Source organism: Cydia fagiglandana, chromosome 14 (assembly GCF_963556715.1).
Source record: "Cydia fagiglandana chromosome 14, ilCydFagi1.1, whole genome shotgun sequence".
NCBI classification, from domain to species: Eukaryota; Metazoa; Arthropoda; class Insecta; order Lepidoptera; family Tortricidae; genus Cydia; species Cydia fagiglandana.
The window spans coordinates 10,119,383-10,145,206 of record NC_085945.1 but is presented as its reverse complement, the minus strand read 5'-3'; the positions used below and the strand labels follow the sequence as shown (position 1 = coordinate 10,145,206).

Genomic DNA, 25,824 nt, shown 5'->3' with positions numbered 1-25,824 from the left:
TGCTGGCCCTTTCTAATATGACACTATCCCTTTCGACTATTTAGGGTTGTCAAAAATCAAGTGATTATCTTGTCTATGGTCGTGCACGCAAAAGGAAGTCAAGTGGTGCCAACCCTAATATATAATTGCTCGGAGCAATACTGAGCCGAGCGGAGCCGACTTTGGCCGAAGTCAGGAGTTTCGTACCCCTGCCTCAAGGCAGAATACTCACAGCACATAACAGATGACGCCAACGGACCACATGTCGGTGCCGTATCCGATCTGGTCGAAGTTGACGACCTCCGGGGCCACGAACTCGGGCGTCCCGAACAGGACTTGCAGCTTCTTCTCGGGGTCGAAGAACCTCGCGAGGCCGAAGTCGATGATCTTGATCCGGTTGCCCGTTTTGGTCAGGCAGAGAATGTTCTCGGGCTGTAGAAATATTGGATTTTATCTTTTATTGCAGGGTTAGGTTAACGTATCTTGTTTGATAAAAGTTCAGTGAGACACAGACATATTAAATATGTTAAGGACTGGTCACTCACGTATTTTAAGTCGAAAAACGCTCGACATGTTTCGCTCCGTACCCGTTCGTCCGTGAGTGACCCGTTCTTAATATATTTATTGTACCTATATCTTGTAAGATTGAGGCGTTAATGGTATACTTTACCCAAATCCAACACTTTTGCAGTACAATAACTTTTTATTAAAGTATATTGATCAACCTAAATAATAACAACGACAATGGATATCGATTAACAATGCACTTAATTATAACAGTTATAACTTTTATCTACACACATATCATAAACTGTCTATGCATGATGCCTTCAAAATTCGTAAATAATGGCCCACATTACGATAAACTGTTTTGTTACAGCAAATTTCTTATCTGTGAAAATGTGTAGCTTCATTACTGTATCAAAATCGATTTGGTAATGCATTTCAAATTCGAACATCTCTGAAAAAAAAAGCAATTTGATTTGACCCCTATTCTAATATCAGTTGAGATGACGTTTTATTCGAAATCAAATGACAATTGCATACAATATTCACAAATCTCGCATGTAAGTTGGTATCGGACGTTATGGTAATCGACCCCGACTCTAGTTTGTCTCTGAATTTAAAAAAAACTACGGATGCGTGACGTGCGTGAAAAAAGTTTTCAGTTGCCGCCATTTGACGTACAGTTTATCTTTTAATTAGTTTATAAGTAAAAAATAATTTGTTTTGTTGTTTTTAAAGGAACTATAACAAAAGTTTCGTATCTTTTCGTATAAAGATATTTCGGAGACGCCATCTCATATCCGCGAGTTCCGCCAGAGAGCAAAATCGGCTGTAATATGAAGTTAGTGAATATATCATAGAAAGTTTATAATATGTGTGTAGATAAAGCAGTGTATGTAACTGTACATAATTAGGCATTAAAACACTCGTGTGATACTATTATGAAACTCATTTCATTCGTTTCATAAACCCACACTCGTATTTTAATGCCTTTCATTATTTAGCAGTCACATAAACTACTATTACTTTATTCTTTGGCCAATTCTGAAATGATACAGTTTTATGGGGGTCTCTATTGTTTCCCAAATAGTTTTAAGTAAGTCATAAGGTATTGTTTGTCCGAATTTTCGTAAGTCATAATTGGTTTTTCTCAAACACGCGTAACTTTTCAGGATTGCCATAAAATAAACCTAACCTAACCTAACCCATCTATAGAATAACCTTACAAAAATCCTGAAAAGTTAACGGTTTCAGTTATATGACTAACGATAATATGACAATCAATACATTATGACTTAAAACGTTATGGGAAACAAAGGGACCCCGTTTTATGGACCTTGTCTGACCAGCGGACCTATGATGGTCGCGTTTTAGTCGTCTGTCATTGTGACCATCACGCTCTAACACGTATGTATATGAGTGCGAAAGTGACGATAAACGATAAAAGCGCAGCCATCATATTCGCGATGGTAAGTATTCGCAAAAATCGCCTCTGCATTAGAATAATTTAAATTTATTATGTTGGTAGTTGGATAACAAATGAATTACTCGTTTCAAGCTATTTGCGACTGTAATGATGGCTCAAACCCAAAATTATTGAATACCGAATCATAGTTTCAACGTCATAACGTCTAAAATTAAACGACATTTTGTATTTTCGCTAAGAGTAATCAGAAATAACGCGGTACGCTGAATAAACAATTATGGCGGACAGACAATCATAAACCTCCCGCGCTTTGGATTTCCGCCATTCTGATTTAAGACTTTGGACTTGGGCCATGCAATCAGAGTGCCACAGCGGACGGGTTAGGAATAATTAAATTAATTAATACATAACATAGGTGGCACAATGGCAGGCTTGTTATAGTGTCATATGTGAGCGCATGCGTCTTAAAGGTTGTGAGCGTGTGACACTTGAGTTCTAGCCAAGAATTATTGCGATCGGAATGTAATTCATCTTTCGATAAATTAAAATGGTTACACAATTGATTATCTTATTTCTGATAATTTTTGGTGCAATGAGGTTGAACATTTTGTATCAATGGAAATATGTCAATGGCTGAACGAGTAATAAGGCTTATGCACGAGCGCTTTTTATCGCGCGTTAAAAAAGCGTTTCAATGACACAAATGGATGCATATGCTAGGGCGGTGGCACTTTATATCAAGCGTTGTTGGATTTTCGACTTTAAGCGTTGGACGTTAAAGCGAATTTAGCACATACATATTTAGCGTGCGGACGGCGATCGGTTTTTTAACGTGCGTTGGTAAAGCGCTCGTGGGTAATGAGCCTTAGTCATAAGGACTTTTGTCACAGAATAAATAATAATACCTACTAGGTACAGAAGATCCGACTCACTCTCTTACAAAACGCGTCTGTTACGATCAGCACAGATATGGCCGCTAGGTGGCGACAGCGCCACGCGCGGCTCATGGCTTCCCCCAAAATTGGGGTGGAACGGATATACTTTTAAAATAGCTACCTGTAGCAAAGCGACGAAATCGCGGAGTGAGCCACGCCTGCTTTTGTTCACATTCTTTTAGTGAACTAAATCAGCTAATTAACTAACCTTCAAATCCAGGTGAAGTATGTTCTGCCGGTGAACAAATTCTATGCCCTCGCAGATCTGCCGCATGAACACGGTGCATGCTCTCTCTGTCAGCACGAAGTCCTCGTCTATCACACGTTCGAACAGCTCACCGCCTGTGATCCTGAGGATAAAAGTACATTTTAGTAGGTAGAACAGAGGTAAACGGGTAACTTCGTAAGAAATAGTTATTTGTTTTACAAGGGGGCAAAGTTGTTGTTTAACCGCTCGTGCTAATATTGATACCCGAGCAAGCGAAAGATTCCAGAATTGAATCTTGAGCGTCGCGAGGGTTTCAAAGCACGAGGGTTAAACAAATAAAAAACAAAACAAAACGGGGTTTGCCCCCGAGTGAAACACATCATTTTTCACCACACCAACCCGAAGCAAATATTAAATGTAAAATATCAAACAAAATCAAACCAAAACAAATCCAAATGAATGTTATTAAATATTTATCATCCCAAATCATCATTTAAAAGTAAATTTTACCAGCAAACGTAAGAAAACAACTCAAAATTTGCATTTGATTACTTTGCCTCACATGTGAATAAAATGCAACTTTGCTATCAATTTTTGAAGTGCAAAGTAAGCCTTTCCGAGCTGGTGTGGTGAAAATAATTTTGCTCAAATTCCCCAAAAAAAGTCCTTAAAGTCTACAAGTAGGTCACCGATGTGCCATTTAACAGAAATAAGCAATCCTCTAAGTGCCACTTGCACCATTCCACTAACCCGGGGATAAGCGGTTAAACCGTTAACCCAGTGTCAAATTGTACTGGTAACCGGTTAACCCGGGTTAGTGGAAGGGTGCAAGAGGGCCTAAGAGAAAGCGTTGTCGTTACAAAGTAAAATCAATTTTGAAATGAACGCGTCCTCAACTAAAAAGGCAACAAGACATTTAAACTTGGGAGCGTAAGGTTACCTGACACATGTGACTGAGACGTTTTTCTGTGACTCTAAAGTTCTACTTCTACTCGGAAATTATAAGTTTAGTCGGAGTCGAAACAGAATCGGTGAATATATTTGAGTAGGGAGACTGCTGTACTTATGGACCACTATATTAGTAATTGGTCCCTCTTAACAATAAGGCTTTTAATTGACTTTTTTCTGATTTGTTAGGAGTGGCCAATTATTATTATGTAGTGGCAAATAACTAAAGCAGTCACCTAGGTACCTAAATAACCTGCGTTAGTCGTTACTTTATCCATTGCACATACTTATCAATAACGTCATGTAATGGTAATGGCTCCAGTCTTTTGTAAATAAACATCGTCAGTACTTCCTGTGTCTATTTCTTGACCACTTCACACTCATACGTATTTTCACAAGTCAAAATGAATCAGTCTGGTTCGATTTATAAGAAAACAGTCATGTGCGAAATCAACGTAAAAATCTCCGGGCTGTTGCCAAAGTCAGTACGGTGCTAAAATAAACGTGTAAAAACGAATGGTGCCTAGATCGCGAAGCGAAGGAATTCTGTTTTCGTTAAGATTACGTCTGCATTTTAGAACTGTAATTGATAGTAAGCTCGTATTCCTGAGGCATGCGTAGAAAATTTGAAAAAAAAATGTGGGACAATCAAATCGGTATAAATTGATGAACGTCGCAAGGTGCCTTTGTATCATGCGTTCTGTTTTTTCCTGGGAATAAATAAAATGGATCTCATTTAGCATGAGTGCACCGATTCGCCGAAACAAATACAACCGATGATCACCCATGACGCGTCTCGTGACTCGAGCTGTCACCCGCCTCACTCGACCCGCGAAGAAGGAATGCGACTTGTCACCAAGACGCCAAGGTCGGCGCCAACGCCAAGCCATCGATACAAATGACTTTCTCCTCTCGACAGCTCGAAGAAATTTGCCAAGCGGCCGGAGTATAAAAGTCATTGGATGTCATCCCACCTTGATGCTAAATACTGTTGTTTATGTCGTAATGAGATTAAATTACGAGGTCGTTTTGGCAGGAGATTACATTCGATGTTCAATTGAGCTTAATGAGCAGCTAATATATGTTGGAGTCAGTCGGTTATCTTTGTAGTTTTTTCCGCTTCCCGATATCATAATCATATCACCAATTAAACTAATACCGATAAGTAAATAAACTGCCATTCCCAACTATTGATCGAGGAATATACTTAATTAAGTAAGATTTCATTGTTATATTTTATATACGTTGATTAAATCGGCATACAATTAGTTGTTCAACAACGTGTATAACCTCATCATCATCATCATCATCGAGCCTGGCTCTTGTCGGTGGAGTAATAACCGCGCCATTCCGTTCCTCTCTCTGCCACTATCCTGATGGCTCCTCTACACGATGGGCCAACGCCGGCCACTCCAAGGGACGCATTTATGCGTTTGAGGGAGCAAGTGATATTGCTATCTCATTCTACCGCATGGCTGCGTCCCTTGGAGTGGCCGGCGTTGGCCCATCGTGTAGAGTCTGTAGAGGAGCCATGACAGGTCACCTAGCTATACCTACATTATACGTAAGTGTATCAGTTAAGTTTGAAAGGCAGTTAAAGACGGGCAGACCACATCGGAATCGGTCTCGATAATAATCCCGAAATCGGCAACCATTACTTCGACACGCACGGGTTTAAATGGTTAACAATGGATTAAGTTCGCATATGGTTGCACGTTACGTCGAAGAATTCAGTGTTTAAGATCGTAAATTCTCCTTAAAGTAAACTGGCAATTAAATATTTCCACAGCATGTCGGCTACAATCGATTTCGCGTTTCGCAATGCGCGAGAGTCGTAAATTCGTTGGAACAAAGACTTTAATTATGTTGGTGCGCGAAGACTGTCCACGGTTATTTTGAACAGGTGTGCTCGCGAAATTGAGAGAATTACTACGTTACCAATATATTTTTTGACGAGTTGACGAATAATAATTCCCTTATATTCTTCTTCTTCCTCGATTCCTCATGAGGGTCGCGACCACATGAGGTCGTTATTTTGTGCACCAAGGCTCTGCACGATTTTCCGCTTTCATAATAGGCGCCTGTGTAGATGCCTGGCAGGCCTTCTTTACATTGTCCATCCAGCGGGTTGGTGGATATCCACTACCTCGTCCTCCCTTGACCAAGCCATACTTATGTATACTCTAAGTACCCGTATCGTAAATAACTTATACAGGAAAGGTAAATATTATATTCGCGACCTTGAACCCTGGGTTCGAAAACAACATAACACTGTTAGCAATTAACCTTGTTTTCAAGTAAATTTAGCATACTGGGAAACGTAATATTCATTACACCATGCCAACTAGGCCATGACCATTTCGGTCTAAATAAATCCAAGAAAAAGTCCATTATTCTTTCCACGCATTTTGACGTCATTCTTAGTCATTTTCGATGACGTAGCGGTTACGAAATCTTACACCTTGACCTATTTTGTTGATAATCAAAAAATGACTGCCACATAAAAGTGATCGAGAGTGAATTTACACACACATACGTAGTTGTTTAGGAGGTATTTGTTTACGGTTAGATCAAACTAACTACAGTCATATATTATGTTTACCCCAGAATGATAAACTGAAAAAAATTGGAATAGATGAGCGAGGAAAATGAAACGATTCTTATGAAACGACTAAAGATTAAAATTTTAGGAATTTGACTTTAAAAAGTTTGAAAGTAGTAAAAGAAGTACCTATTACTTATTTTTAAACCACCAAAATGTACCCATCGCTTCATTATGTACGTAATACAACATTGATAAATTATGGGTAAGCTATCGTATAATTCGATAATTGAAACGCCTTATTTATTAAAAACAAAATTTTCCCGCGCTACATTTCTGAATCGAAGTTCAAATTTAGAATGATCTTGAATGGACGTACGTCAACAGCTGACTGTGGCTACCCTTGTTTACCATTGCGACTGTGACGTCATGCGGTTTGTTTTTATAAAAAAATTATATGCCGGGAACATATAAGCACTACGTCATGTTAGTTTACGAAAATTTTGTAAACATTTTGGTTTGGTAAATAATTGTACATCGAGTGTTCTGCGTTCCGTAGGCCAAATTACGTGGGTTTTTCAATCTCATCTCACTAACGAATAGTTGGCAAAGGAGAAACTAATTAATTTCCCATTACATAATATACGAACTGATATAGGTAATAGATTATACAAAATTATATAAATTGGCACGTTATCGTTTCCTGCTAAGGCAAATGTCAATGCTCAGGCTGTCTGAATATTTCAGGAATTCAGGTGTGTTTACAATTATTGTATGTGGGTACACAATACACATACACACAGGCGGATTTTACACTAATGCGGTTTGCGGCGCCAGTGTTAACCTTAGGTTGCTACTTGCCGGATCAACAAGGCAAGTGTACGTAAGAGCCATTCTCTACCTACATAAAACTTAGTGCACCAATTCGACCCAATCATGGCGATTTTGTTTTATTTATCACTGTAAGTATTCAGAAACATATATTTAGTAGATTTTTATCTTGAACGCAGCCGTTAATACGTAGCGGCAAGATGGCGACGAGCCAAAATATTCGCGCCATCATTTGACGTCTCGCATAAAGACGCAACCGTTTTTAAACTCTTCACATCTCTGGCTTTTATATTCGACCAATTTAAAATTAGTTACAAGCGAAACAATGTGTTATCGCGTTAGTTTAACATATATAAGTAAGTTTAAAGTTCCCAATCCGCATTGGGCTAGCGTGGGGACTATAGCCCAAGCCCTCTCGCGCATGAGAGGAGGCCTGTTCTCAGCAGTGGGACGTATAAAGGCTGAAATGATGATGATGATGATGAAGTAAATTTATTTATTTATTTACAAGTATATATGTATAAAATTGTATAAGTCTAGCTAGACAAAAAAGAGTAAATAGCGCAGAGGTTAATTGATGTCTATTCTATCAGAAATGGGATCAGAATAAAAATATACTTATTGATTTTAAAGTTCTTTCACTTTCTAAATATTTTTCAAATTCCTAACAAGATACAAGATTCATATCAAATCAATATTTTATTTTAGCATCTATATGTCTGTAGATTATAATCTATTAATTACGCCTCTTACATTCTACTTCTAATACATATGTATGTTTACATTTTCGATCGTTATCGGTTGTAAAATTATTGCTCCAAAGCAAAACCTATTTAATACTGCTCGCAATACCCATATAAGGAAACTCGCTAGGCTTTACTCTAATATACCTAATTTTGTTCTATTAAGTGTATCAAGTAACCTAAGTAGAACTTCGAATATATTAAAAACCTGATAGGTATACGTGCGGTAATCACCATGGCATAATATAAGTATTAACCTACCTATTTATATTGCAAATAACCACCTAGATATAAAGCTACAGGGTTCGAATGTGGAAACCTAATTTAAGATCTCTCGGATCCCAATCCATTTACGGGGCACTTGACTTTGACGCCGATATGCGTCACGCTGCATACGCGTATAATATTATCAGTACGACAACGACGGCGCCACGGATCATGTCCGGTTACCATTTTGGAGTCTTTGTGTAATCTCACTACGTCAATAGGTACTTAGTTACTGGTCTACTCTACATTTTAAAAATATTCGACAATAGTAAGTAGACAGGCATTATTCTCAGCTAAAAGTTTATCAATCAAGTAAGTATTACGACGAAAAATATTGTTAAAATAATAAACAGTACCGATCGAAAAAACTTAGACATATTAGATTTCAACAGTCACCAGTGCGGTTAACCACAACTCAATGAGCCGTTTGAAATAATATAACGAAGTAGCTACAGAAATATAATCATTATTTACCACGTAATAAAGTCTTCAAATAGATCGGAATGATATCGCTGACAAATCTTACTTCAATGCGAATGAATGTATCAACGAGCCAGTGAGACGTAAAAAAAGATATATAGGTAATTTAAAAACGAGTTGTATATCTCTTGACACGTACCTAGCAAATGAAACCTTGTTACTTGGAACATGGGTTTGATATATTAAATTCCCACAGACGTATGAACATTAGCATCGAATGCACGTTCTAAATGTAAATATTCTGCGTTTCGTTTTTATTCCTCTGACGTCATCTCGTCTGAACTCTGTGAGGTGTTCAGCCAGCACTTGAATAAAAAAAAAACTTAGGTAGTGACGTCATGTGATCCTGCGTTCCAAACGATAGGGTTGGGAGACTTGGGAGTCAATCATTTTTTAATTCACATTTTTTTTATGAAGTACCTACATATACACCGTGTATTGAATTCCGATAACTTCGGGGTATGGTTAAGTACGTTTAAGATAACTAAATGGCATAGTTAATTTTGAAAAAGAAAAAAAAATATTTTTTTTTCATAAAAATTAACTTTTAAAAATATTTAAATGTAGCATATAGCGTTGTTGTAACACGGGCATCACATTTAACTCAACCAAATAATTGAAATCTATGACATATCAATGTCATTTCGAACATTGATCGACCGAGATTGTACTTAAGATTAGTATCAAATGTATGAACTCATTCTAAACACTAATCAATATGTAAACTGGCCCTAAGACAAGTGTACACGCTTGTAGAGGCCTTATAAGAAAAAAATAAATTATTGATTATCTCCGAAATGGAGTTAATTAGAATATCCGTGTCTATGGGAATGTTACTTGATTTAAGCTCAGGAATGCACCCTTGAAATTAACGGAAATAAAAAAAAAACACGGTGTATTTTTCTAGACATTTATTAGATTAGGATGTCGGTTAATTCCAACGTCTCGAGGTAAGGGGAGTCCGGGAAACTTGAACGATAAAAAAAATGGGATGTTGTCGAATAAGAGTAAACATAACAGAACTTACACGGGAGGTGTTTTTTCGTTAAAATATTCAAGATGGCGTCTTCTAAAAATACTGGACAAAAGTGAAATTTATAAATTAATGAACGAGCCACACCTGTCGTCGGCGTCTGTCAACGACCGACCTAATTACACCTGGAATCCTGCCTATTAATAGCATTACAAGAATATCTGACGCCGAAGACGTAGGCGATATTTGGCCTAAGCTAGGTCTTTATTATTTTATTATTATTCGTACATCATTGGACAAGTAGCTACACGTTAATATGTTTCATGGCAATATCTATGTCGTAAATATGTTTCAGGGTAAACAATATTTCTGTTTGAATTTTGTTTTGGCTAAGGCTCTATACGAGTAAGGTAAACATACTGGTGCTCCACGTGTTCCCAGTACATGTCATCTGTCAATAGAGGAGACAGCAAGGTGTCATCTATTGGGCATTAGCGTGTCACCATATACTCTAAGAGTTGTAGAGCGATGGGGCTATGCGGTATGGTGTGATGTGTGAACTACGTCTTGGAAAATTCCAGGTTTTTTCCGTAACCAAAAGGCCTTCCTGTCGCAAAACTCGAAATTTCGTTATCCGCCTGTCTCGCATATTCGAACGACAGAGAGGCAAATAAACAAACGAACGTGGATTCGCGGTAGGTCCTCAGGTTTACTACACTAGAGCAGCGGTTCTCAAACTTTTTTGGTGACGGAACCCTTTCGGCAAGCGAAATATTTACCGGAACCCCAAATTAAAAATTTTCGTTCATCATTGTGGACCAGATATACCTATAGAAGAGCTGGTTTTTTTCTTATTATTACAAGTATATTTTCGCGGAACCCCAACAGAGGCTTTGCGGAACCCTAGGGTTCCGCGGAACACACTTTGAGAATGGCTGCACTGGAGTATACTGTACTCCGTTTTCTGTGGGCAAACGACCTTAACCTGTATGGTTAAAATAAAACCGTTTATTCCAACTTGCTCCCGTGATTCATTCCTTGGGATTGCTCGGATCATTCCGGATCGATTGAATGAACGAATTTAGAACGCATTCCATAGCAAGGCCTGCCTTTTGCTCTGAAATTTATTTGGTACAATTTGCAATAGAAATAAACTTAAATTTTTCGCTCAAAATGTGTATATTGAAATTTTGCTATGTTTCTTGTACTTGCAATCACTTCAAAAAGTTTCCTTTTTTATCCTTGGTCTAGGCTATAACCGCGAAAATCGAAGTTCGCAAATTGCGGGGATTTTTCTCTGTCACTCTAATTACGCCTTCGTTGGAGTAAAAGAGAAAGATTCCTGCAATTTGCGAATTTCGGTTTTCGCGGTAGCCGCTCTGGTTTGCATTTAAGGACTTGGATAACACAAGTGACTAAGTGTGCTCACAGCTATCCCATGTGGTACGATTATAAAGTATGATTCACAGTTGGCAAACAGTATAGTGCACGTTCAATGTTTATTATCCGAATTGACGTTTAGTAGCGTAATACCACTACCTATACTACTAATAAATTATAAAAACTAATTCCTATACTTTAAATGTCCAAATGTTAAAGAATATCTGCCGTAGCTACACCCTATTTTCTGGTCGTAACTTACATTGCCCAAAAATCGATATTATATTTTTTTCGCGATTATAATATTGCATATGTACCTATCACCGATGACACCGATTTTCTTATATTTTAAATATACAGAAAAGGTAAAAAATGTGGGCTAGGAGAGCATTGCGGACATAAAAACGAATGCTTAGAATTTATAGTAGGTATATTTTTCCATCAATATTCACAAAGAAGGCAGATGTAGGTACAGAGATTTTAAATACTTATCTAGGAATAACGCCGTTTCCGATTCTGAACTTGGAATTTGGAATCTGATTCGGCCAGTTAGGAATTCGTAATGTAAACAAGGAATTATTACCTATACCCAGATATTGCTGATCAATCGACAGAACATAGTCCAAGTCGGATATATGTATAAATACCTATACAAGTATGTGTACACACATATACGCTTGTGTAGGTATGTACATTCACGTATGTGATTTTAGCAGAAAGATTAATGTGTTTGTATTTATTTCGTATAATTGGTATTTGGCACTAACACTTGTATTAAATGTCGAACCGTTCTATTAGGAGAGGACTTGGAATTTTGGATATATCTTTCATATAATTTATTGCCTTTAAAGAGGATTGCGTATATTCTATACCAGGTATTATATTTATTAATTACATTAAACCAGGTTTATCAGACTTGTAACAAATAAACAATAACATGACATATATTGACTAGACGAGACGAAGATTTAGAGAATTAAGGGTTTAAAAATTGGTCCTTCGAACCGGATGTACAATTGCATACCTAAGGACTTCAGCAAGGCACGCCAGGACCCTAAAGGTAAACTAGAGTCTGGCGAGCAAGTCATACGTGTCATAAAACTATGGTGAATTAAAAAAAACAGATCTGTCAACTTATTTTTTTATAAAATGAAATAGATTCAAACTGACACCTTATTTCACAGGCAATAGGCCATATAAAAAAATTTAAATAGCTTGTTGCACGAATGGCCAAACTCATAGCATTCTCGAGCGAGAAAAATACTTACAGTTTAGTGCTTGGTGGTCCAATAAGGGTTAAAATCCTGAAGCAAAGAATGAAAAAGAAAATGGCGTACTTACAGTTCAAGCACGACACACATGTGCTTCCCCCACTCATACGCATCATACAGCTGTATGAGCCTCGGGTGTCGCAGGCGGCGCATCACGTCGATTTCTCGCTCGACGTTCTGACGCTCGTCCCGCCGCGCCACCGACACGACTTGAAGGTCCAAAATTGTGACCCAGAGGCATTGGCAAAGCAAGAAATATACTTACAGTTTAGTGCTTGGTGTAAACCCTGAGGCAAAGAATGAAAGTGAAGATCTGGGAGTACTTACAGTTCAAGCACGACGCACATGTGCTTCCCCCACTCATACGCGTCATACAGTTGTATGAGCCTCGGGTGTCGCAGGCGGCGCATCACGTCGACCTCTCGCTCGACGTTCCGACGCTCGTCCCGCCGCGCCACCGACACCAGCTTGGCTGCTAGCTCCAGCCCAGTGGTCTTCTCTCGACACAGGTATACTGTGCCGAATTTACCCCTGGAATGTGAATAAAAAAAAATAGTTTATTCAGTAACATAAAGTAACATTTCAGTATTCATGCTGGTGCCTCTTTTTAAGTAATCAAGATACCTGTATTAAGAGACAACCGCTCTTCCACATAGGGTTAACAATTTTGAATCTTAAGTACATGACTTATAAGTAAGTAATTAAAGCTAAGTTTATACAAGGAATACTAGTGAAGAGTGGTTTAATGAATGACACAATAGCAAAGTGAATTTGAAATAGAGGCGGATTGTGAAAGTAAATTATGTAGTCACAGTAAATTGATTGCCATCTTTCGACAGATGTTTAGAACGCTATTTGACTTTGATCCTTATTCTTTCACAGATATGTGTTAAATTTGTTAAATATCAAAAAGGGTCGCCATCTACATGAGACTAGGCCAAAGGTACGGCGCCATCGCTCGAATAGATGGAACCAGACCTTCCGACATTTTTGATACCAGCACTGATGTGCCGTCGGAGAGTTTCCAATTTAGATATTTTCACACTGAAAATTTTCGGGAACTTCTCATATTTTTGTTTGGGGATTTAAAAAACCGTCTCCAAAATGAAAGTTTCCTTAATTTCTTATGAGACTTGCACATCTTGTTGGTAGCAGTCCCTATATTCAGTTGGTTTTGAGTATGATCGACCTACTTGTCGGTAATGTCTGTGTGTCGGTAGTCATTGTGTTCAGGCACTCGACAATGTTTTCCAAACAGCACGTATTGATAAAGATAAACCGGTCTGCCCTGATTCATACTTATTAATAAAATAATAACATAGATAATACTTATCTAATCTGCGTAGAACAGCAGTGTCTATGTGCTTTGTGTAGAAAATTAGTGTCAACAATGTACTGTCCGCATCAAAAGTAACGGATCAGTCTACGTGTATAAAGTGTCTACAGTTCTCTAATAACTTACTCGCAATAAAAAGAAAATGTATATGTATGTACGTTTAACCTGTGACAGATACTTTTGAACGCGAATTGTAGAAATATATCCCTATTTGGAAACCTATTTTAGGGTGGCAGACTTTTAGCGCGATTCATACGCTACTATTGATGCTAATTTAATATGTTCTATAATGAATTGGAGGAAGTATAATTAGTTGTACTTGCTATATGTAGCTAAATACTTAAAATATTGTCGTAAAAAGGTAGGGGCTATATCATTCATTAAAATCTGCCCAGTGTAAAGTTCTAAAGTCAACATAAGCAAACATAAATAAAATGGGAGGTATGTATAGGACCTATAGATGTAGAGTTAGACCAAGAAAAGTCTGCAACGATTTTGATAGCACACGCAGTGCAAGTGTTATTTTAATCGTCAAAATTTACTTAACTTATTATATAATTTATTAACTTTACAACTTTTAACTAGCTAATGGGGCCCACTGATTAAGTCCGCCGGACGGTACCGGCCTGTCAGTTGTTCGGAACTGTCAAAATTTTGTTCTAACTGACAGGTCGATACCGTCCGGCGGACTGTTAATCGCTTCACCTTGTTCCGATAACTGTGGATATAAAGGAAGGTACTGACCGGCCGATCTCCGAGAGCATTTCGTAGAAGTCGTTGACATCTGTACCGCGCTTGATGGTGACATCTCGGTATGCGAATGGTGGCTCTATCTCTGTGGACAACATACGATATATTTTTAGATATTTTTCTAACACAAATACACTATTGGACGAGGGAGAGAATGAATATTAAGAGGCACTTAGATTAAAGTGTGCAACGTTGCAAATGTATGGGATTCTTTAAAAAAGGGGTGTACAGTTTTTTTTAAGGTTTAGCAACGTGCATGTAACACCTTGCAAATTGCAGGTGTCCATAGGCTACGGCGAACGTTTCAACCGCGTGTCACCAGGCGGGCTGTGTGCGTGTTTGCCAAAAAGTAGTATAGAGTCAATATATTCATACGGGCAACGATCTTGAACCATCTGAATTATCGAAGGAACGAATGCCCCTTCGCCCATCTAGTATGTGTAGACTTTGATAAACACAGTTACCTAAGTATAAATTAGGTGCTTGCGATGACCATTTTGACGCAATCTGGTATAAAACTAGGTAACGTGCCTTCGCAAAAGGAGCACAGTTTCACATTGGCATTTATCTCGAAAAACTGGGTTACAAGTTACAAAGTTTGAGACATAATTTAATAAAGCATAGTGTAGGGACACCTGTGGATATCGGATTATAATCCGTTTAGTCGAGAAAGTTTCATAAAGACTGCATTCTCTGCTCGTAAAATTTTACGATTTAGGCCTGGATTACACTTGCGTAAGCGCAGTGCGTGGAATCCGGGCCTTTTGAAAGTTGTATAACGTCAACAATATTTTTGTTACTTAAAAGGGTCTATACGGTATTTTGAAATTAGGTTCTTCTGTAAATGAATGCGTTATGGACGCTATAAAAATATTGCAGTTTTGGCATGGCCGCGTAAACGGGCCATTATTTTATTTTAAATAATTGTTAAGAGTTCACGTTTTCGTTCCTCGTTGGTGTAGTGATATACCTATGTACCTACTTAGTACTATTGTTGTAGTACTATAGATAAAAATATGCTGTAGTCTTTTTTTGGGGGGATTTAATTTGGCAAAATTAAATTATAAATAGGGAGTTGCTGTCTCGATAAACTATAATATTGAGTTTACCGATGCTTGTAGTCATTGCTGCTATTTAATTTTGCCATTTTTACCCCCTTAAATCCGATATCTGGTCATGAGAATCAACTTGCGGTTTTTTTTCAAAAATTGCGGAAACGAAACCGGAGCGTGTCGGAGACGATACATGGGTTGACGAAATAAAAGCGACGCACAATATTTGAACAATTTTTATCTTACTCAAGGTTTTTCCCTACATTTGTCATAAATATGTACGCTTATAGGTACTTAGGATATTACGATTACGTAATCAATTAAATGTGTCAGTTCTGATAAGGGACAAATAATCAGCAACGTACGTTTTACTAATTGATTTGCAATTTGTGGCGTAGTTAAGACAGACACTTTAGGGTGATCAACTTCACAAGCATAATTATGCGAAAATTTGTGATGTATTGCTGATTAATCTCAAATTACGAGTAATGGTGCATTTGATGGTTTTTTTTTCTCATTGCGTCAATGCCGGGGGTTTGAACCCGCGACCTCCGGATTGCAAGTCGCACGCTCTTACCGCTAGGCCACCAGCGCTCGGCTAGTGAGTTTTTCGGAACTTATGTACGAAATATCATTTTGATATTTACCAGTCCCTTTTCGGTGAAGGAAAACATCGTGAGGAAACCTGCATACATCTGCGAACAAATTCAAAGGTGTATGTGAAGTCCCCAATCCGCATTGGGCTAGCGTGGGGACTATAGCCCAAGCCCTCTCGCGCTCGAGAGGAGGCCTGTGCTCAGCAGTGGGACGTATAAAGGCTGAAATGAATGATGATGCGTCAATGCAATTCTGGCGTCACTAAATGCTAACAAAATCAGCATTTTCGCTTGGCTTTTCCTTCCTCTAAATTCCCCTATACTAATGATACCTTTATAATGGCATTGATCTTAATAGTCATTTGCGGAAGTGCCGCACCGTTATGGACACTGTTTAAACCATCATCTTATTGATGTTACAGGCCAATGATGATGATCTTAGCTTCTGTCCGCAACTTCGTCTGTGTAGGATTAGTAGGTACTTCCATACTAAATTCAACCCTTCTTTTTACACCTTTAAAGGAGGGTTCCTTGATAAAGTCTGTCCTTTGTCCTGTCCCGGTACTTAAACTAAGTCTTTTAAAGCGGTTTAAACGTGAAGAGACAGATAGACAGAGTTATATTTTAATAGGTACGGATTTGGAATTTAGTAGACATGTAGACCTCTATTCGACTAGCGACGTTTGATGTATCGTGTTGATCTCCCGTTGATGTGGGAAAAATCAGAAGTTCTCGAATATGTAGAATGACAAAATGTAAAATTTTTATTGCTAATATCCGCAGTTAGGTGACGCCTAGCTGTCAACCAAACCAAACCGAACCACCCCGACTTCAGAGTTGAGTTTTGGTTGTATTGTATCAAATGATCCACAATTGATCGAATCAAAACTTGATAGAATCAACATGCATTACAATCAACTGTGGATTTGTCGTGGATGCAAAATCTGACAGTGGTACATGTCGAATGTGGCCCGTGCTGGTTAGTACGTACCTGCGTGTATAGGTCATGGCTCCTCTACACGATGGGCCGACGCCGGCCACTCCAAGGGACGCAGCTATGCGGTAGAATGAGATAGCAATATCACTTGCTCCCTTTAACGCATAAATGCGTCCCTTGGAGTGGCCGGCGTTGGCCCATCGTGTAGAGGAGCCATCATACAGGGTATGTAGGTGATCAATGAGTTATCCACGTGCATAGTTCGAGAGGTGCGTCACACGCCGGCGCCCGCGGTGCGTTCAACTATAGCATTTAATTAGAACGCCCTCACACCGTACTGTATAGCGCCAGGTTGTTTCACGAAAGCTGGCGCCGATTTTATTTATACGCGGATTTTGACAGTTCAGTACAAATCTCGCGTCAGCTAGATAAATATAAATATAAAATAGTCATTTGTTTTACAAGGGGGCAAAGTTGTTGTTTAACCGCTTGTGCTAATATTGATAGTTGATACCCGTGAAAGCGAAAGATGCCAAAAAATCGAAAATGGAATCTTGAGCATTGCGAGGGTTTCAAAGGCCGAGGGTCAAACAAAATTTGCCCCCGAGTGAAACACATAACTTTTCATCACACCAATACCCGAAGCAAATATTAAATGTAAAATATCAAACAAAATCAAACCAAAACAAATCCAAATAAATGTTATTAAATATTTTTATCATCCAAAATCATCATTTAAAAGTCAATTCTACCAGCAAACATAAGAAAACAACTCAAAATTTGCATTTGATTACTTTGCCTCACATGTGAATAAAATGCAACTTGGCTATTAGTTTTTGAAGTGCATAGTAAGCCTTTCCGAGCTGGTGTGGTGAAAATAATTTTATCATACTTATCCAAATAAAAGTACCTTTATGATGGAGGGTTTTATGGGCCTGTGTTGTGTACAATAAAGTGATTACTACTACTACCTTTTCATGTGGATAAGAATCATGCAAGAAATAATAAAGGCTTTTTTATTTTATAAGGGTTAAATAAGAAAATTAACCTTTATAGCCCTTAACTTTTAGGTATGTATGCCTAGAGGAAAGACGTGAACACAGTTTGGCCCCCCCTTTCGTTCGTCTGCGTCGGTGTGACACGCGCCCGAGCGCCGGCTCAACGAGTGCAGACAAAACACGGTTCAGAAAGGTTATCGATCCTGCACTTGTCTCGCCGGGCTCAACCGCCGCCAACTCCCGCTTAATTCGGGGGCCTAATTGTCCGGTTAAAGAATAACACCCGGACACATTGCATCGTGAAAAGATCTAACCCTAAATTCGAGAACTTCCAAAATATTGGTGCCGGCCGTTCTTTTTGCATTATTTTCTTAACTCACCATGCGTGTTTTGTATTGATTTATGTTTTTATTTAAATAATCCTAATCGATTTTAGGGTTCGGAACGACCATTGGTTGTGACCAATGTTTGTCTGTGGACAATTCTTAAATCTTATTGCAAAGAAATAGCGTAAATAGATTAGCGACTAAGTTATCAGTTCCTACATGTACCGAAATGTTCGTGTTGCATCTGCCTAGCGTGTTTTAGGTATATTTATATGTCAAAAAATTCAAATATTTATTAGGCTTCGAGGGCTCTTTCACAAGTCCATAATCCATGAAAAGTTTGCAACGATTTTGATAGCACACGCAGTTGAAGTGTTATTTATACGTCATAAGTTGATAGAAGTTTGACGTTTAAAATAACACTTGCACTGCGTGTGCTGTCAAAATCATTGCAGACTTTTCTTGGTCTAACTCTAGTAACATTTACGAATAAATACATGTAAGGTACGACCCATTTATAAATAGGTATGTCATTGTCGTAACGTGTAATATCACGAATTTGTATATCGATCAGCCGTCGTGTATGTTATTGGCATCCCGTTATTGCAGATCTATAAGAGGTGAATACCGTTTCATGAATGGACATATTTCGGCATTCGTACCTTGGTATGTAGGCTAAATTGTTTGAATTAGATTCTTGCTCAGGTTGTAAGCTATCCCGATCAGATCGATATTTGTCTAAGTATAGCGTTCGACCTTCTAGTACACAGACTATACTGGAATGTTGGCCACGATGTGACTGGCACGTGCATCTTTTAATAGCGCCTCTGTCTTGCGGTCGCGAGTCGGACCATCAAGCGAAGTCTTGCAATGATATAGTGCGGAAATACCATCATTAGCGTTAAATACCTATAAACATTAAAAATATGATGGCACCTCCACACTTCGTCACTTCAAAATCAGTACACAGTTATTTTGGTACATCCGTCGAAGGTTAAACCTCTCAAAACTGCGCAACCTGTCACAAAGCTTTTCTTCTTTCGGGAAAATTCGGCGTTTTTATGGTCTTATACTTTAGCGCGTACCTTCGAACTCTCTGTGCTTAGTTAGTCGGTTGAAAAGACTATATCCCGCCTACAAGATTTCTTAAATCTTAATCTATATAAAAATGTCATTAAAGTAATCTCCGCTCATGCGCGCGCGGCGGTTTTCACTCAAGTATGTCGCGCTCGTTTTGGACATGTTATTTACCGTAGCCGTACTACATATCGGAATAGTGATTGTATGTAGAATTGTAGATACATAGGTAATAGACATTGTGATATATAATCGCAAGAAACGACAGATACCTATCAATATAGCACGACATTTCTTTGTCAGCGAATCGAATAGAGGCCCTGACTGAACGCTATTGTGTCCGGAATGCATTGAGTCTGGTTAGAATGCGCTGCAAGCCATCATTCCATAGTTGCATGCTATCTGTCGAGTTTGGAATAGTTTTGAAATGCCGTCACAAATCATCGCAAAGGAACGGAGCTGTCGCCACGTCTTGGTGACGACAGCCTGTCCAGAAATAGGAAGAGTAAAATAACAGCAGTTTGAAAAAATGTTTGAAAAGACTTGAATTATTTTTAACCTGTAACGTAAAAATTGTATGGAGCCACGTAAACAAAAGTAACATTAAAGTCATATAAAAGAGTTAGGAACTATATGATGCGACGGTAATTACATGATTCATGAAATACACGTCTAATAGGTAACATGTCGATCTAGGTATATTTTTAATTGTGGATACGAGTTTGTTAGCTCGGTTATTTGCCTTTGTGAAAACGACTAATGATTTGTGAAGAAATTGTCACTATTATCTACAATAAATAATAACTAAGTATAATGAATGTGGCAAAAATAAGGCCTTGCATAGAAATTTCAGCAATTATAATAATATTTAATAACATTCTTTTGTAGAGTCAGGTAAAATTTACGTTTTGTGATCATAATCAATTTAATGGAAAGCAATATATCGCCACTTCACCAGCCTCCTGTCGAGAGGAGTCGAAAATAAAGAGGGATTCCTGGCGCCTGCCAAATATCGAGGAGTTTTTGTTTATTTGCTGAGGCATTCGACTATTAAGATTTAACGAGCAGTGTAATGAAGTAATGATGATCGAAATATCCTTTGATGCAAGGACAATTTTAAAAGGGTACTTAAATCGAGAATATGTAAAGGCACGTACCTACCTACACTTTCTTAGGGATACAGGGAGCAAATGCTCTAACGCTACGTCTTACGTAGGCGAACAACGCGCGAACGCGGCGCGGCGCGGCGCGGCGAAATCAATCCTTTGATGCCCATAGAAGTGTCCTACGTAAGCGATCTCGTTGCGAACGCGGTGCGGCGCGATTTGCACGCGAATGTCAGGCGGCGCGGCGCGGCGGCGGCCGCTTTCGCCGCGCCGCGCCGCGCCGCGTACGCGCGTTGTTCGCCTACGTAAGACGTAGCGTAAGTAAATGGTAAGTGTTGTATTGTAAGTATGTAAATACTTACAATTTACATACATAAGTTATAATTTACTTATTAGAGGACATGACTTTGTTGTTAATAAAGTGTCTGTGAAGATGATAACAATTGGATAGGAAGTGGCGATACTAGCCAAGATGCCAATCGTTTGCGCCGTAGCGAACGAAACGCTAATTGTCTCTCTGTCGCACTAATATGGAAGAGTGATAGATAGGGAGAGAGATTACGGTTTCGCTTGGCTAATAAGCCCTCTGGGCTCTTGGTTATATTCTCGACGTGCCTATGTCTAGAGGCACTAATTCGTCACAGTTGGCGTTCGCGTGACGTTCTGTTAATTCGTCACAGTTGGCGTTCGCGTGACGTTCCGTTCTATGCAATTTGTTCTAAAGATCCGTGACAAACGAACGGCGTTGTGTTGAAATGCAGATATATTAATAACGCGCCATCTCTCTAAAAAAGCTAGAAAAAAAGTTATGTGCCTATATATTAATTTAAATTTTAAATCGCTCTCCTGTAAAATTCGCAAAATGTCGCTCTTAAAAGGTTTTGCCTTTCCACCGTCGATATTTTCTATAAAAATATAAAATTTGCATCAATTTCACATAAATTTATGGTCGTAATATACTTGCTTCCCAAGTTGGTGCAGAGTTAAGAGTTCGAACTCTACGTAGTCTCTGATGACTTTGACTTGCAATAGTTTTCCCAGTATGTATGTAGGTATGCAGCGAAAATGTTTAGTAGAGGCGATGAGGCGTGACGACAATGTGTCGTGATTAGCGCTGAAGGATAAGCTACCTACCACACAGATAGCCAGGACTCTCGTACTATCACGGGTTTATAACTCAGTTGACGGAAAATTCGGAAATCGTAAATAGTAACGATATGTGACGTTCCACGGCAAAAGGTACCTTATGGCCGAAATAATATTGGAGCGGCGTTAATAATAGTGCAAGCGCCAGCCGCCATAGGGTACCTTTTGCCGTGGAACGTCACATATCGTTACTATTTCATGTCTAGTGAATGTCTAATTCATTACTCGAATCGCGCCGTTAGCCAGTACCCCTTACTTTGTATATCCTTTGACTTGACCTTTTGTACCGGATTTCATAGAAACTTGTGCGATAACAATAAACTATAAAACTTAACAGTGATCATGTAAATGTCCTTGATTATCCGGCCTATTCGGATTTCGAGATAATCACAAGATCTAGAGACGATTTAGAGATCAACTAGATCTACAATTAGATATCGACTAGATAATGTGACTTGGATATCTAAGTCATAACTTGTCGAAATCGTTCAAGAGGACCTCCAGAATCGCGGAAACGTCAAATTTGACATATCTATCTTACAAATGTATATTTAAATTTACAACTTACTTACTAAAGTTTTCGCATAATATAATATAATATTATTAATACACATAATTGTTAATGAAAATGATACTTAAAACATAATTAAATAACTAACCTACAAAACTTAAAAACTAAATCTAAAAATAAATAATTACAAACTATCCTGCGGAATGGTGCCGTAGATGCTGGCAGCATTTCCCCGCTGTATCGCAATACTTATCCTTTGTGCGAGGAAGCTGCCAGCTCTACGATCACCAGTGGCGTCTGCTATCCTTTTGGATAAATCCTTAAATAGTGTAGATGCGGTCGGACCCCACGGGCCAAGGGTCTCGACACCGAAGGGTACGAAATAGTATTCGGGGCCGAGACCCCTATATTTGTTCTTTTTTAATTTTTCGGCCGCCTCTGCCGCCGCGCCGGCTTTTGCAATAGTGCCGTGGAGATGAGACGGGGCTAGGGTGTCCACACAGGTGGCGTCCCACACCAGCACCCGTCCCATCTTCCACGGAATTAGTGACATTCCGTCCGGTCTCTTACCATCATCTCTTACAATACCAGGAGGCTCGAGAAGAGCTGGTACGTTGACGCTGGCAAGAGACCGGCGGAGAATATCATTAAGCGCGGCGTGTCTAGAGAAGCGGCCGGCGCTCCTTTGGCAGGAGAGCCCGTGGTGTCCTAGGGTGTCTACGTCAGTGCCGCAGGGGCACCTATGTGGAGCACAGACCCGGACGCCGAGTCGCAGGCAGGCCGCAACGCGCAGGGTGTGCGGTTCCAGGAAAGTGCCGGTATGGACCGACGGGAAGGCGTGCAGCCAGGCGCCGGACTCCCTGGAAACGGCTGCTAGCAGTCTGGCGCGTGCAGAACCTGTACTGCGGCTTAAAAGACAGTCATAAATAATTTTGCATTGTATGTCGTCCAATGTTACAAATATCTTTAAATTATCCATATCGTAACTTGTTGAAGTCTAGTAGAAATCTAATTCATTTTCCGAATCGAGCCGTAAGTTGATGTAACGAGGATCTATCTTAACATATTACATAGCTCTAACTTATGAGGATTACGACAATGTCACAACATTGCCATTTATTGTATGTTGCATTCTATAAATTAACATAGTTTAATATCACTGTAGCTAAGTAGAAAATATCCTACTTTACAGTCTTGGACTTTAACTGTTGAGTCAGGGTTTAAAATGGACATTTTAAATAAATAAATATTATAGGACACTCTTACACAGACTAACACATTTCACACAGACAGACAGATTTTATTTAACCAAATTAATTAGATTATATTCTACTTCTTTTAATAGTTTGCATGTAGCTTATAGAGCCCAGGGCTATAACCGCAAAAATCGAAGTTCGCAAATTGCGGGGATTTTTCTCTGTCACTCTAATTACGCCTTCGTTGGAGTCAAAGAGAAAGATCCCCGCAATTTGCGAATTTCGGTTTTCGAGGTAACCGCTCAGAACTTAAAGACAGCGCTACAAGCCCTATGTGTACTATAGTAGCCACATCAGTTGGGACAAGTTCTTATGAGAGCGCATTGTCAAATTTGAAATCAGCATAATGATTTTATCGATACAATTATTTTCGCATGTACAATATACCGGCATAGTAACGGTCCACTAATGTTTTTAGGCCGTCCTTTTTATTACATAAATACAAAATGGCGAATGAACTTACCGATATTTATAATATTTTAAGCAACCACGAATAACCCCTTATGCAAAGAAAAAAAATACGGGCCTGATTTAGTTAAATTATGTTTTATCCCTTTCTTGCAAATACATAAGTCAAAATGACAGATAAAGACAAAAAATTATTAGCTAATTGAGGCTTGTAGCGCATTTATGAATAAGGGGGTTAATGTGGTTAAAATAATAGATATCAGCCAAATAGTTTCAACTCTACAAACAGTAACATAAGCCCGTTTTCGACTATACACGTATATTAATAGGTCATAACTCCGTAGTACATAAACACAGTACAGTGTACATAAACCTGATTCATAGGCACGTAGTGAAACTACGTAGCATGGAGGTATTAAAAATATTAAAGTTTATTTTATTCATCGTAACCTATCTATATGGCCTAGCGGTGAGAGCGTGCGACCTGCAATCTGGAGGTCGCGGGTTCAAACCCCGGCTCGTACCAATGAGTTTTTCGGAACTTATGTACGAAATATCATTTGATATTTACCAGTCGCTTTTCGGTGAAGGAAAACATCGTGAGGAAACCGGACTAATCCCAATAAGGCCTAGTTTACCCTCTGGGTTGGAAGGTCAGATGGCAGTCGCTTTCGTAAAAACTAGTGCCTACGTCAAATCATGGGATTAGTTGCCAAGCGGACCCCAGGCTCTTATGAGCCGTGGCGAAATGCCGGGATAACGCGAGGAAGGAGAGTAACCTATCTATATGACGTAACTTGAATATTTTCCAAGTAAGTGTGGAATCTGCCATATGAAATGATCGCTTAGAAAGTTATTTTCGGTCATTGTCAAAAAACCGGGCAAGTGCGAGTCGGACTCGCGCACGAAGGGTTAAGTACCAAAAAGCAAAACAAAAAAAAAAAAAAGGAAAAAAAAGCGGTCACCCATCCAAGTACTGACCACTCCCGACGTTGCTTAACTTTGGTCAAAAATCACGTTTGTTGTATGGGAGCCCCATTTAAATCTTTGTTTTATTCTGTTTTTAGTATTTGTTGTTATAGCGGCAACAGAAATACATCATCTGTGAAAATTTCAACTGTCTAGCTATCACGGTTCGTGAGATACAGCCTGGTGACAGACGGACGGACGGACGGACAGCGAAGCCTTAGTAATAGGGTCCCGTTTTACCCTTTGGGTACGGAACCCTAAAAAACTGTCAGCGGTCTTATTACCGAAAATATGTTGGTCTTCTCTTCCCAGAGTGATACAATCCTAATACGTCGCAACACAACGACATTGCCACTTTATATAGCGCTATTGCATATTGTTTATATAGCGCTGTCGCATGATGACGTAGTCTTGTGTCAGTCACGTGGTCGGAAGAGAGTAAGTACCAGGCGGAGTATATTATTATACCACTAAAACGACGATATATCTTAGCTTTCAGACAAAGATTTATCAGAAAAGAAAAGGTTGTACAGTCGCTATCAGTCTATGTCGGAGCGCACGAGGTGCTTAAAATATCTGAACACGCACTTTAACGCCTTAACAATAGATGCGTGTTTAGATATTTGTGAGCACCTTGGCCGCTTCGATAAATCTGATGGCGACTGTACCTACGCTTAATCGCTTAATGTTAGACATGTAGAGCATGGACATCTTCATGTCCATACATATACGTAACGTATTGTAAGTACGTTCTTTTCATTCGACTCTCGTAACTCATAACCTCATATTTAAAGTGGATATCCAGTCTACCCAGAATAGAAAGGATCCTCGTACATGTGATTACTATTAGGTACAGTATATTAAGA

General features: G+C 39.0%; 1 protein-coding gene across 2 annotated transcripts in view; it reads right to left on the bottom strand.

Moving 5' to 3' along the window:
• Nucleotides 1-25,824, bottom strand: part of LOC134670746 (myosin light chain kinase, smooth muscle-like) — a 45,332-nt gene that overhangs the window by 5,145 nt on the left and 14,363 nt on the right. For both annotated transcript variants that reach the window (XM_063528562.1, XM_063528561.1), the window contains exons 3-6: nt 14,571-14,661; nt 12,818-13,021; nt 3,056-3,197; nt 212-411 (exon numbers count right to left, since the gene is read on the bottom strand). In XM_063528562.1, coding sequence (XP_063384632.1) covers nt 212-411; nt 3,056-3,197; nt 12,818-13,021; nt 14,571-14,661 — 637 coding nt within the window. The remainder of the gene's footprint in view (nt 1-211; nt 412-3,055; nt 3,198-12,817; nt 13,022-14,570; nt 14,662-25,824) is intronic.